This window comes from Neomonachus schauinslandi, chromosome 11, assembly GCF_002201575.2.
Source record: "Neomonachus schauinslandi chromosome 11, ASM220157v2, whole genome shotgun sequence".
NCBI lineage: Eukaryota > Metazoa > Chordata > Mammalia > Carnivora > Phocidae > Neomonachus > Neomonachus schauinslandi.
The window spans coordinates 97,455,413-97,470,339 of NC_058413.1; the positions used below are offsets into that span (position 1 = coordinate 97,455,413).

The 14,927-nt window shown below is 41.8% G+C and overlaps 1 protein-coding gene across 3 annotated transcripts in view; it reads right to left on the reverse strand.

Annotated features, from left to right (window-relative positions):
• The window catches only part of RNF214 (ring finger protein 214), a 44,296-nt gene that overhangs the window by 26,828 nt on the left and 2,541 nt on the right, over nucleotides 1-14,927 (reverse strand). Inside the window, exons 3-6 of one of the 3 annotated variants that reach the window (XM_044919743.1) lie at nucleotides 13,364-13,409; nucleotides 12,130-12,189; nucleotides 8,229-8,369; nucleotides 4,628-4,767 (exon numbers count right to left, since the gene is read on the reverse strand). In XM_044919743.1, the coding sequence (XP_044775678.1) occupies nucleotides 4,628-4,767; nucleotides 8,229-8,369; nucleotides 12,130-12,189; nucleotides 13,364-13,409 (387 nt within the window). Of the gene's footprint in view, nucleotides 1-4,627; nucleotides 4,768-8,228; nucleotides 8,370-12,129; nucleotides 12,190-12,898; nucleotides 13,410-14,927 lie in introns of those variants that run through there. The other 2 variants (XM_021696558.2, XM_044919744.1) reach the window with 2 other exon arrangements.

A 14,927-nucleotide genomic window follows, 5' to 3' on the forward strand; every position in this document is an offset into this window, starting at 1 on the left:
GAGAGCTGGGAAACTGAAAGAGGTTTCACTTGATGGCCTCTATTTTTACAGTGAAATAAAAAGCAAGATCATCTGCTAAGACTAAGGAGAGAAATGGTGGAGAGACGAAGTTGAGAAAGGGAGGTAGAAGTTTGGGACAGCCCTCACAAGAAGAAGGAGTCTCGAGGATTCCAGTGATGTTAGAAGTCAGACATTTATTCTGACCCCAGACACAGTTTGAGGGCTATGTCCAGCAGCACTCAGCAGCCCAGAGATGTCAGGCGGCTGACTTGACCCAGGACTGGAGTACTACAGAAGAATGAGAGGAAAGAGAATTGAGGGTAACACTAAGGGAGTGACCCAAGCAGTGGACCGTGCATTGAGGCTAGCTATGGAAAGACATGCTTCCAGGGAGCTGAAAGACTGGTGGGAAATGGAATGAGGTTTCCAAACAAGAAAGAAGACCTCAAGTGGTCAAAGTGTAGACTCACTGGGAACGAGCAGACTGCTGGAAGGATGGACAGCTATGGTCAAATACAGGATGTTGCAACAGCCTGGCTCACTGCTTTGCACCCAAGAAATGCTCACCAGATTTACTGATTGCTACGCAAGCTGCTAGGGCTTTTACACATACCAGTTAAATAAACTAGCATTTGGTGAGAAATTTCCAAAATGAATCTTCATGCACACTGTTGATTTCAATTTAGTGCAGACTCTTAAATGACATCTAGAGTAATGCCTTCCAGGGGTGCGTAGGTGGCTCAGTTGGTTGAACGTCTGGCTCTTGGTTTCGGCTCGGGTCATTATCTCAGGGTCCTCATATCGAGCCCTATGTCAGGCTCTGCACTCAGCATGGAGTCTGCTTGTCCCTCTCCCTCTGCTCCTCTCCCTACTCTCTCTTTCTCTCTCTCTCATAAGTAAAAAAAATAATGTGTCCAACAGTAAGTCCCTTGATGTGCTACTTACCTATCACTCTATCATATGAGTTCATCAGGCAAGCTCAGAACACTTTTTTTCCAGATTTTATTTATTTATTTATTTATTTGAGAGAGAGAGAGAGAGAGAGAGAGCACGAGCATGAGCTGGGGGAGCCATAGAGGGAGAGGGAGAAGCAGGCTCCCCACTGAGCAGGGAGCCCGATGCAGGGCTTGATCGCAGGACCCTGAGATCATGACCTGAGCCAAAGGCAGATGTTTAACCAACTGAGCCACCCAGGTGCCCCATGCTCAGAACATTTTTAAAAAAAGAAGAATGATGCCTAGTATTTCTGCTTTCCTGTTATTTGTCCCAAGCTACTTCTTTTTTTTTAAAGATTTTATTTATTTATTTGAGAGAGAGATGAGAGAGAGAGAGCATGAGAGGGGGGAGGGTCAGAGGGAGAAGCAGACTCCCTGCTGAGCAGGGAGCCCGATGCGGGACTCGATCCTGTGACTCCAGGATCATGACCTGAGCCGAAGGCAGTAGCTTAACCAACTGAGCCACCCAGGCGCCCTGTCCCAAGCTACTTCTATGAATCAGTTGATGATGTCTTTTAAAGCTCAAGCTCACCATCTTTTACTGGGGAAGAGTCCTACTTGCTGCCATTCTCAATGAGTCACTATTAAAGGCAGGAATCTTAAAAAAGAAGTTCTGCCCTGGAAGAGCACTCACATGGAAGCCTCACCTTCCTCATGCCAGCAATAATCCTCAAGGATATAAGCTGGGAATTAGGAAGTGTCCCACGAAAGCAAGACAACATCCACGACAAAGCAACCAGGTATCCAGGAGAAAATCATCGAACACATGACTAAACTGAGTATTAGTTCCTTAGTTTTTTTTGGGGGGGGGTTGCTTTTTTGTTGTTGTTGTTAACTCAGGGTGTCTTCTTTAGAAATTATAGTTACATTAAAATACATAGTGACTACCCCCAAAGAGTACAAAGCACTTAGCAGATTTCTATTGAGTAAATTCACCTTTTTTAAAAGATTTATTTATTTTTGAGAAAGAGAGAGAGAGAGAGCAGGGAGTGGGCAGGAGCAGAGGGAGAGGGAGAGAGAATCCAAGCAGGCTCCATGCTGAGCACAGAGCCCGACTCGCTGAGCAAAGAGCCCAACTCGGAGCTCGACCTCACGACCCTGAGATCATGACCTGAGCCGAAACCACGAGTCGGACACTTACCGACTGTGCCACCCAGGCACCCTGTAAATTCACCTTTATATAACATCCATGTGAAATTCTCTCCTCCCAGCCAGGGCCACTGCAGTGTGGGCCACTGTCACTCTCAGGCAGGATCTGACAGGTAAGTCTCCTAACTGGTCCTCTACACTACTCCCAACCACTTTCCACCCGCCAAAGTCATTTATCTAAAACACAGAACTCCTCCTCTGATACCCCTCCCCCCTTAAAATCTTTCAGTATCGCTATCAGAGAAAAACCCAAACTCCTGAACACACGATACAGTTTTTTGTGACCGGCTTCCCACTACCGCACTGGTCTTGTTCCTCCCCACCTCCCTACAGCTCAGGTGCTGTTCTCTCTTGTCTGTAGGCCCCCTGCCTGCAATGTCTTTCCCCTATTCCTTGCCCAACTAATTCCTCCCTGTATCAACCCCCACCCCTGTAACTCTTTCTTTGAAAGTTATTTGTTTAGTCTAGGATCAAATCAAGGATCATGCACTGCATGTGGTGTTCACATTCCCCTTTATCTTTCAGGATTCAGTGCTAGAAATCACTTCCTCTGGGAATCCCCCTGACTCCCCCTGCCCTGTCTGGGTTCCATGCCCCTTCTACATACTCCGATACGACCACTACCATGGTATCATTATACTAGTTTGTAATTATCTATTTGTCATCTCTCCTATTCAACAATAAGCTCCATGGGGGCCTTCTATTCTCTGGGCCCATACTGTCTGGCTCACAGTAGACACTCAGTGAGCGTTGGCTGATGGAATGAGAGCTACGAATAGGAAACATGACTGTTATGGCCTGAACTGTGTCCCCCACAAATTCATTTGTTGAAGCCCTCACCAGCAATGTGACTATATTTGGAGATGAGGCCTTTAAGGAAGTAATTAAAGTTAAATGAGATCATAAGGATGGGGCTCGAATCCAACAGGTTTGCTGTCCTCACACGAAGAGGAGAGACACCGGGAATATGCACAAACGGAGGAAAGGCCATGTGAGGACAGAACAGGAAGGCAGCAGTGTCTGCAAGCCAGGAAGACAGACTTCACCAGAAACCAACCCTGCTAGCATCTTAATCTTAGACTTCCAGTCTTTAGAACCCTAAGACAATAAATTACTGTTGTTTAAGTCACCCAGTCTGTGGTATTCTGTGATGGCAGTCTGAACAGACTAATACAATGCCCAAAATCTCTGTGCCCACAGTTTCTGTGGATGCTGGAATGCAGAACAAAACCCGCATCACTGCTAGAACAAAGATACACACAGAAGACTTCTTCCCCCTACTTCTGGAAAAGTGAAACCCACATTCTACAAAAAGCATGATAGAAAGTGTCATTCTGACACTTGTGACACATAAAAAAGCCCAACTGGATCTCCCAGACCACGAGCAGCAAATTGTTAGTATCAATCACCATTTGGGCTTATCCAATCAGAAGGCAGAGAAAGTGGTCAGAGATACCTTAAGAGTAGAGTACACATCAAAAAGAAATCTTTCACAGAGCCTAGAATTATAATAATGGATTCACCTTCCCAGCTTCTGCTAAGACTGCTGCTAAACTGCTTGCACGCTCATGTCTCTGTTTCACTGTCCCCCTCCCAGCCTGTGAAGACAATGGCAGAGGCCATGTTGTTGGGGGGGGGGGGGGCAGGGGGTTCAATCACTAACAATGCCAGGTATAGCGTTATGCTTCCAGCACACTCTTCATAATCGCTGACGCATGGATGGATCATCATGGACAACTGACCCACCTTTGAAGCATTATCATTCAATTCTCAACAAAACAGATTGGTCCTTAGGCTCTTTCCCAAATGTTCTTTCTCATGTTGACCTTTCACAGTTACCATCTTTCATAATTGGAAAATGATTCAACCAATGAGCTTGCTACTTTTCACTTAGAGCTCTGACTCATGAGCAGGCCAAGATTTTCTTGATAAATAAAAGCACATTTTAGAATTTAAATAAAATCATCAGGGTTCACAGCTATTTTGATTTCCACATTAAGAATCTTGGAAAACAAAATCTGACCAAATTCTATGCGCACCTTGGTCTTGCTGTAGTACCCAGAAGAGAACAGAGATCCACTAAATAATTCTTTCCAAAGGCTTACTTACAATGTTACTGTTTAAAATTTGTTTTAGTGCTGAATAACATAATCAAAGTATTCCCACAGCCTGAACTTCTAAAAAATCAGGATCAAAGCAAGTGAAGCAGGTGTTAGATGCATTTCAAAATCTTGATCATATTTAGGACCCAACAATCAGCTGCTATTATTTCAAGGTATTATTGAATCTGAAATTTTTTTTTTACTGAATCTAACACAAGGTGCTGAAAAAGCTAAAATCATTAGAAGATTCTATTTGTGTACTTGTTGTTCAAATAAAACTTAGACCAAAAGAAAAGAAACTAGGCACATAAACAAGACTGGATGCTTATGCACAAATATATACATGCACACAGGGGTTTTATTCTTAACAGCATCATTTACCTTCTGCCCTTCTCACAAAGCTTCTCGATTTCAGCTTTCAGATCCTGCTCCTTCTGCAAAAACTCCTTCTTTTCTTTCTCTATCTTCTTCTTTGTTTCTTCTCGCTTTATTGTTACATCCTGGATAGCTTTTAGTATCTCCTGAGTCCCCCATAATTACAGTCACACACAAGTAAAGAAGGAAACGGATTAGTTCTTTTGGTCTAAAGGTTATTTTCAACTAACACAAATTAACATATTGATTTGAGTAAATTCAAGTTGAATTGAAGGAATCGGGTTGATGAGTAGCTCTGAAAGCCAGTATCTAGATGTAAGAGAGAAAGTTACAATAAAGCAGATTTCAATTCAGCAGGAGAAAGAATTTCTAACAATCAAAACTGTTCAAAAATGGAATTTACTGCCTTGAGAAGCAATAACCCTTCCATTACCTGTGTTCAGATAAAGGCCGAATGAACACCTGTTAAGAATGCTGAGAAAGGCATTCTTGTACGGGGTGGGAATTCATTACGTTCAACAAAAATGGTCTTGTTTTGTTTGTTAAGGTTCTACTTTATTATGTGTGAGGAGTTGTTTGGTTCCTTTTTTACTTTAACAAAAATATATATATTTGTAGTAAGAAGTGGAATAATAAAAAAGTGATAGTTAAGTCACTCCCTAATGCATGCCAATTCCACCCATAATTAATATATCCACTGTTTTATCTGATTGCTTTCACATCTTTATTCTCACACAAACACGTATACTTACATGTGTATTTCTTTGCTTTTGTGTTTTTTCCAAATGAGATGATTTTTTTTTTTAAGATTTTGTTTATTTATTTGTCAGAGAAAGAGATAGAGAGCACAAGCAGGAGGAGCGGCAGACAAAGGGAGAAGTAGGCTCCCCATGAAGGACTCGCTCCCAGAACCCCAGGACCACAATCCAAGCTGAAGGCGGAAACTTAACCGATTGAGCCACCCAGGCATCCCATGAGATGACTTTATACACATTATTCGGCATCCTTTTTTTTCACTTGATGTGAGCATACTGTCAATATAGATTTAACTTGGTGCACCTGGGTGGCTCAGTTGGTTAAGCATCTGACTGGTTTTGGCTCAGGTCATGATCTCATGGGTCGTGGGATTGAGCCCCCTCAGGCTCCATGCTTAGGGTGGAATCTGCTTGAGATTCTCTCCCCCCCCCCCTACCCCCCCCCCTCTCAAGTGTACTCTCTTTTTCTTAAATAAATAAATCTTAAAAAATAAAGTAAAATAAATATATACATTTAACTTAAAAATAGCAGTATATGACGTAATGTGTATATATATATCCAACTTATCTAACCATTCTATGTAAAGAGTCCATCAAGTTGACTCCAGTGTTTTTTAACTACACACAATACTGCAATAAATACTCTGTATATCCACACTTTCCTATAAAAACTTCTATTTCTGTAAAAAAAGACTTAATAATATGATTGCTAGGTCATAGTACATTTTAAATCTTAACTGACAATTCTCAGTAACTTTTCCAAAAAGGCTGTAACAAGTCATATACAAATGTCTGAAAAGGGTTCATTTTTCCTCACCCTTGATAACTTAATTCATTTCTGCCGATTTCTTGAGGGGGAGAGAGGAATGGTATCTAATCGTTTTAAGAAACATTTTCCTAACTCCCATTCTCTGTTTGTACAGTTGGCCTCCTCCAGCTAAAATAAGCACTCAGTGCAGAGACTATGTTGCCTTTACTGCTAAATCTGCAGAGCCTGGATCAGGAACTCAGAAAATATTTGCTAAATGAATGAATACCAGTGAGGCTGAGGCTGAGCTTCTTTTCATATATTTATTATCCACTTGCTTTTCCTCTTCTGTGTACTACCATTTATAATTGTTTTGTTTTTAAAGATTTTATTTATGTATTTGAGAGAGAGAGAGCAAGCTCATGGGGGGGGGGTGCAGAAGGAGAGAATCTTAAGCAGACTCCCCGCTGAGCAGGGAGTCCAACTCGGGGCTTGATCCCAGGACCCTGAGATCATGACCTGAGCTGAAGGCAGATGCTTAACTGGCTGAGCCACCAAGGCGCCCCACCATGTACAATTGTTGTAAGCAAAGTAATAACCCCTTCCCCCAAAATATGTCCACATTCTAATCTAACCTAATCCCTGGGACCTGTGATTATGTTTCTTTCCATGGGAAAAGAGACTGTGCAGGTGTGACTAAGGTAAAGACCCAGATGCAGGGAGACAGTCCTGGATCATCTGCGTGGGCCCAATCTAATTACGCAGGTCTTCAAAAATGGAGAACCTTTCTCAATTGTGATCTGAGGAAGATATGATTAGGGAGGAGTGGTCAGAGATGTAAATTTGCTGACTCTGAAGATGGAGAAGGGAATCAAGGAATACAAGCAGCCTCCTCTAGATGCTGCAAATGCAGGGAGAGGTAAGCTCTCCCAGAGTCCCCAGAAAGTGATGCAACCCTGCCAATACTTGGATTTTAGCCCAGTGACACCCATGTTGGACTTCTGACCTATAGGACTGTGTTGTGTTCAGCTGCCAAATTGATGGTAGTTTGGTACAGCAGCAATAGGAAACTATACAATAACCTTTCCTAGTTTTTCTTTAGAGTATTTGACTTTTACCATGAAATTGTAGGAGTCTCAGAACACGGATATGGATATTAAACCCTTCGTCAGTTGTGCTACAAATATTTTCCCAATCTAACACTGATCTTTTTTTTTTTTTTAAAGATTTTATTTGACAGAGACACAGCGAGAGAGGGACTACAAGCAGTGGGAGTGGGAGAGGGAGAAGCAGGCCTCCCGCCGAGCAGGGAGCCTGACGCGGGGCTCAATCCCAGGACCTGGAATCATGACCTGAGCCGAAGGCAGCCGCTTAACAACTGAGCCACCCAGGCGCCCCTAACACTGATCTTATGATGTTTTTTGTATCATCTGCCATATCAGAAGTTTTAAATTATACATAATTAAATTGATTCATTCTTCTACGGCTTCTGGGTTTTTTGCCTGGCTTAAAGTGACTCTTGCAACTTGAGGTTTTATAAACATTCTCCTAAATTTTCTTTTAACTTACATTTTTTCCAGTTTTCATATGTAGATTTTTAATCTACTAGAATTATGTTTTTTAATATAAGAGTCTAATTACATGGTTTTCCAGGTAGACAGTCAGCTATGTCAGCAAAATATATTAACTTTTCTCTCTAAACTTAAATAGAAGTGAGAGTATGGGGGCACCTGGGTGGCTCAGTCGGTTGAGCGTCCAACTCTTGGTTTTGGCTCAGGTCATGACCTGAGCTTGATCGTGGGATCAAGCCTCTCACTGAGCTCCGTGCTCAGTGGGGAGTCTGCTTGAGATTCTCTCTCTCTGCCCCTCCCCTGGCTCAAGGGCGTGCACATTCTCTCTCTCTCTCAAATAAATAAAATCTTAAAAAAAGAACTGAGAGTTTGAACAAGATGCCCTCAAAGGTTCTTTTTATCCTTAAAATTCTAAGACAACCATTAAAAAGATAAATATTGCTCTTCTGTTTCTATTAATTCAGAAACAAAATTACAGTTTGATTAGGGAGTGCAGCCATACTTATTGACAGACTTTAACATAAGCAGGGTACCTGGTGATTCTTCATTTCTTCTTCTCTCCTTTGCTGGAGCTGCTTTAATTGCACTTGGAGCTGATTCTCCACTTGCCTCTGCTTGTCCAGGACCTCCTGGTAACGTTCCTTCAACAGCGTTCTCTCCGTCATCATTTTGTCCTATTTGTAACAAGAGAAAAAAAGTTTAATTCCCCAATTTAATTGCAAAAAACACCAGGTTCCTGTTCAAGGCACTGTGCAGAGCTCTAGGCTGCAGGGTCCAACATTCTAACTACTAGCCATGAGTGGCTATATAAACTTAAGTTAATTAAAGTAAAAAAATCTAAAAATACAGCCCCCTGGTCACCTGGCCACATTCCCAAGTACTCAGTAGCCACAAATAACAAATGACTACCACACTGGACAATACAGATATAAGACATTTCCATCATTACAGGAAATCCTATTGCACAGCACGGCTCTAAGGCAGGGAGGCGGGGGTGGGGCATCGGGGCAATGTATGTCCTGTGGGCCAAATCCAGACATTATCTGAATTTTTTTCTTAAGACTTATTTTATTCATTTCGGGGAGAGAGCTCTTGAGCTCGCGTGCATGAGCAGGTGGAGGGGCAGAGGGAAAGGAAGAGAAGCAGACTCTGTGCTGAGTACAGATCCCACGACCCTGAGATCATATCCAGAGCCGAAATCAAGAGTCGGACACTCAATCAATGAGCCACCTGGTGCCCCTATAAATAAATTTTATAGGAACACAGCCATTCCCAATGGCTTATAGGCTGCTTTTACACTACAATGAGTGGAATGGTTACAACAGAGCCCCAAAGCCTAAGACATTTACCATCTGACGTTTTACAGAAAAAGTTTGTCAATCACTGTTCTAGGGAATAAGAGGAAGAAGGCATTTTATCAGAGCAAGAAGAAATGAATGGGTAAAAAAACAAAAACAAAAACAGATCACCTACTCAAAACTGCATCCAGAAAAGAGGATTCCTTATTGGCCATTAGCGCTGAAAATGGACAGATCCGCTAAAGAGGTCTGGGGAGCATGGTATTCAGACTGGGCAAATCAGCAAGCTCTCATGTAAAGCAAGAGTAGAAGAAAGGCTTCTGAGGACCACAGTTCAGCTCTGCCTCCCCATATCCGTAAATCAAGAAAAGTGATGGCTACCTTTCAAAGGAATGCTAAAACTTAAGAGACGTTCAATTTAAAACACATTTGGTATAAGGCAGCCCATGTAAAATTTAAACCAAGAGCATTCAACTGAACTTAATCATTAAAAGATAACTATTTTCAAAGAAAAGACAGGTTTTAGAAGTGAATGAAGGAAAACTTATTACATTATGATAATAAAAACTAAGTTTTCAAGATGGGACTTCAGCAGAGCACCTGGGTGACACAGTCGGTTAAGCGTCCGACTCTTGGTTTCAGCTTAGGTCATGATCTCAGGGTCATGAGATCCAGCCCCGCATAGGGCTCTGTTCTCAGCACAGCTTGGGATTCTCTCTCCCTCTCCCTCTGCCCCTCCCGCTTGTGCTCTCTATCTAAAATAAATAAATAAATCTGGAAAAAAAAAAAAAAGGGGGACTTTAGCTCTGAGATAAGCTAGTCCTTAGACCAGGTGCTAAAATGTGACTAAGGCCCCTGATGACTCTCCAGTCTCACGTCTTTAGAGGGATTCTGAACCTGAGATCTATGGATGGGCCTCAGGGGTCTCTGAACTCTCTGAAATAGGGGTATGTGGGAGGGAGGATAAATTTTTCTGAGATGAGAATTAAAGTTTTCAAAAGATTCCAAAAGAGGACTTTAACCCAAGAAAAGCTAAAGAAAGGTTAAGAACCAGTATATTCAACTGGTAGAAAAGAGGAATCTTTACTTTCTTCAGCATAGGTCTTTCCCTTTATTTCCTTGTGGTACTTTCTCTGTCTACAATGCTTCTTTAGGACAACACAGGCCAGGGGAAAACACCACTAGTCTCATGGAAAGAAGTCTCAAGGTACATACTATTAGTACATACAAAAAGATAACTGAAAAGCTATATAGTAAACTACTTGATCCATAGCATCTCATCTTAACAAGCCAAAGTTACTATTTCATCAGTGTCTAATTGGCTCCAAGGACCAGAAGGTACAATTTCAAATGCAGCCAGTGGGAAATTACCATAAATGCACAAAAAGGGAAACAAAACAGGAGCCAAGTTTCTTCTACTGCCACCAAACTTAACAACTGCCTAGTTCCACTGCCTTTTTAAAAGCATGTGAGCCTACACTGTATGTTAACTAACTAGAATTTAAAGGAAATTTTGAAAAAATAAAATAAAATAAAATAAAATAAAGGCATGTGGGCCATCCCAGTACCCAAAAGAATACAGCCACATAAAACATAATCCTGGGCCTATTTTGGCCCAATGACTTGCTAGTTTCCACTCCTGCATCAGACTGATGCTAAAGCTTATTTATAACTTAGTTGCCCCCGCTTGGATTGCTACTGTCATCAGAACTCCACCATTGAACTATGGGGACAAAATAATGTGCTTAGAGTAAGTATTCAAGAAAAGGTGAATCACCCCCCCTTCCCTGGGACTTCTCTTCTAGCTTGGTTTTCACCCAGCACATCTCCATCAGCTTGCTCATCTCTAGGATCTTTTTACCTGCCTGTTATATGAGTAACCCCGAGTTGCTATCCTGTATTTAAAAAACTTTATTCACTTCATCTGGTTAATGTACTCCCATAACTTCCTTCCTTCCATCTGCTCCTCAATTTCTTCAACTTGACCAAATATCCACTTTCTTATCTGGTTGCTATAAGCACTTTTTCTCTCACTCAGTTAACACATATTACCCTAAAAACCTCTTCCTGATGCTAGGGTGCCTTTCCCAGCATCATCCTTCCTCTCAAAAAATATAAACTTTGATATCCATATTCTTTTTTTTTTTTTTAAGATTTTATTTATTTGAGAGAGAGAGAATGAGAGAGAGCACATGAGAGGGGAGGGTCAGAGGGAGAAGGAGACTCCCTGCCGAGCAGGGAGCCCGAAGCGGGACTCGATCCAGGGACTCCAGGATCATGACCTGAGCCGAAGGCAGTCGCTTAACCAACTGAGCCACCCAGGCGCCCTGATATCCATATTCTTAAGGGTGGAAGTTTCTGCCATGAGATACCAGAGATAGATCAAAGAGACCATTTTAACAAAGATAAATGTGCAGCTCACTAGGTTTTAAAACCTAATTACTAGGAATAAAAGGGAAGATAGGACTCAACAGTACAGCAGAAAAAGACCTGAAAGCTCAACACTCTGAGCAGAGCACCACAGAAACAGCGTCTGAGCGCCTGAGAAACAGCGTCTGGAATGATAGAGAGAAGGAGAACCCCACTGTGTTGTGACTTCATTATTCTGTATTTGGATTATTGTATTTACTTCTCAGGATCACATTTTCAAAGCAACAATGATAAGATGGAACCTGTCCAGGCGGAAAAGTAACCAGGGCGAAGGAAGGGCTGGAAAATGTAACCTATGAAGAAGAATGTTATAAATGTCTGGGAATGTTTTTTTCTGGAAAGATTCGACTTGAGGGGTAAGAGGAAGCAGCATAAAAAAAACTTCAATTATACACAGGGCCAACAAGTAAAGGAGGATTTGGATTTAGTCTATATGGCTCAGGAGAGCACTCTAACAAGTATGAGAGGTGCTATCCTCACCTACGAACAAGATGTAACAATAAGAGCTCTTTTTCAGATGCAACAGGCTGCTTTATGAGTAGTAAGCTTCCCATCTCTGGAAGTGATCAAGTAGAAAGAAGTTAGCTGACCATCTGTTAGGGATTTGAAAAGGAGATTCTTGCACCTTTTCCAGCTGAGATGATATGACTCTAGATAGTCTGAGTTAACGGTCTAGTATATTCACTGTGACAGTTTAAGTACTCACCAGATTCTTTTCAATATCTTGATCTGTGTTTACCTCTGAATCGGCTGTCTTAAAGTCAGTCTATAAAGAAAGAAACAATTATATTCAGAACTGTTCAGAGACATTTTAAAAGGCAAAATTACTCTTTCGTAATTTTACAAGGAAATCTGTCACAAGTAACTAAGCAGCTGAATTTCTGCATTCCCCTTTTTGGCTTCTGAACAAGAGAAGAACTGTAAGTCTGGCAAACAGACACTGACATGTATATTGCATCGAACATTATCCCACAAAAGAACCTGAACAAGACCCAAGAACTGCCAGAGAGACAGCCTCAAGTGTGAAATAAGAATTTCACCCCCTACAACCTATTGTGCCCATCCTTCCTCCTACAACAAAGCACACCAAGCACTAGGAGGCAGGATACACTGTACTTCTTAAGATGTAGGTCAGAGAATTAACAAGGATTCCTCCTGCAAGGACAAAGATGGGAAATATGAATGCTAATGACCTACACTCATCAATTAGTCAGTGAAAGAGCTTATATGTAGATCATAAAGTTCCTAGTCACCACGATGAGACCCTGACTCCTGGCTTTATTATTTACTGAACACTGGAAGGATGACATCCCATAGCACGGCATGAAAATCGTATGATAGTTGCCAATAAAAAAACGAGAGACAGAGTAGTTCTCCACCACCTTCCTATGAAGAAAGGTCTCCTACCCTTGATAAATATATAAATAAATAAATAGCCCAAATGCCATTTTAGTAGTAGAAACTGGATACTCGACCTGTACGGCAATGTTCTGAGAAAGCTTCAGGGAAGAGCTATCCTGATCATCATCCTGATCCACTCTGACTCCTTCAACCCCATTTGCTGGAGGCACCACAGGTCGGAAATCCAAGCCTGTGTCCCTGCTACCTTCCTTTAGGATGGAGGCTGGTGGGGATTTCTCTTCAGAACAATTCCCGGAGGCAAGCTGCTTTGTATGGCACCCTGCCTTAAGAGACCGAGTGACGGGATGGAGGCTCTCCCGGAGGCATGTGTCCCCCTCCTCTCCTGCTGTGTTGGCCACGTCCTTCAAATCAGACTGAGACCCACCGCCAGAAAGACAAAGGGCTGTGGCTAGCAAGTTTTCTCCTAAAACCGCCCGGTGCGCTGCTGAAGTGTCACCTGCTGATGAACCAGGATTCTGCTCTGGGTGTTCCAAATGGACATTTCTGTTATTCTCCTTGGTTATCGTTTGGCTACTTACACTCGACAGAGGCGAGTTCTTGTGCTTCTGTGCAGGGTCTTTGGGGCTATCAAAAACATAAGATAAAAAGTTTCTCTCTTCACCCAATCTTAAGGAAGATTAAATACATAGTATCTTCAACATAATGACTAGAAGAACAAAACCAGACTACATTAAGCCCCTCAAATTATCAGAATGACGTGGAACTTAGTCTTTGTCCAGCGATTTTGACCCACATGCAGGGAGTAGAGCTTGCTGGTTAGAACCTGGGTGCTGGAGACAGACATTTCCTGTCGGGTGACCATAAATAAACACACATAAATGACTCTGATGAGCCCCAAATTTCCGAGGTCCAATTTGAATAATTTTGGAGAATGTCAATGAAATAGCCTGCTGCTCGTTAGAGTATTTTCATTTAGTTAGCTGTACTGACTTAGTTACACCTCATGTTCTAACAAATAAAATATTAATTTAGAAAAAATATTTTTATTCCACTCTCACGTTTCACAAAAATAATTTTCGTTCAAATTCTTCATACAGATCTTTGACCAGAACCACCTCTTAAGTTCCTTGACAGTTTTCCAGAGCACAGCATCCCCACTTCAGGGTGTCTGAGGTACAGACACTGAATCCGAAACTGAAGCTGTCAGTAGAAATTTTACCCCAGACAAATACATACACATGTATAAACACTGGAATAGTTGTTTTGTCGTTTGTCACAGCCACTTAATGTATTGCTTTTTGAAGAGATCTTTAAAACCTATTTACAGTGACATCTAACATTTACAACAGTACGCCTCCCACCCAGGAAAAATGACTACATCTGTGCTAAATTTCTTTGCCCCTTCTTTTTTTAAAAAACTGATTCTGTCAATTGATGCCCTTAAGTACCCCAAGCCAGCAACGACTGAGGCTTTAGGTCACGATGCCTTCCTTTCCTCAATAGCACATGCTGTTCAAAATAAAACAACCAAGAGTGTCTTTGGGATATGAACACCTTTATAAACACCTCTAGCTGATTCCTTGCTGAGAGTTACCTGGGAAAGCGGGGGAGACACTTAAATTATTGATTTGGCATAGACACTAGAGTACCTGGGTGTAAATCCTGACTCTGCTATTTACCACGTAAATAGTAAGGTGTAAATCCTGACTCTGCTATTTACCACATAAATGACTCTCGGTAACTTAATTAATTTCATTTGTAAAACAGAAATATGACCCACCTACTAGGACTATTGGGAGGATGACATGAAATCATGCATCTGAAGTATTTAGTACACAGCCTGGCACAGTAAATATTCAATAAACCCTAGCTGCCATTATTGTTAGTGGGAGTATGTGGCTGACTCTACTTATAAAATGAAGATCCAGGTTGATGGTTAGGCTTACTTAACATTTTTCCCCATTACCCCTTCGCCAACAAATCTCTCTTCATTTAAACCAGTATTTAGGAGGTACTACAGAGTTGGACAAGCGTGGGTTCAAACCCTGACTCCAATGTAGCTTGGCAACCCTGGGCAAGTTACTAACCTCTCTGTGTCTCAATTTCCTCACCTAAAAATGGGAATAATAATATTAGCACCTC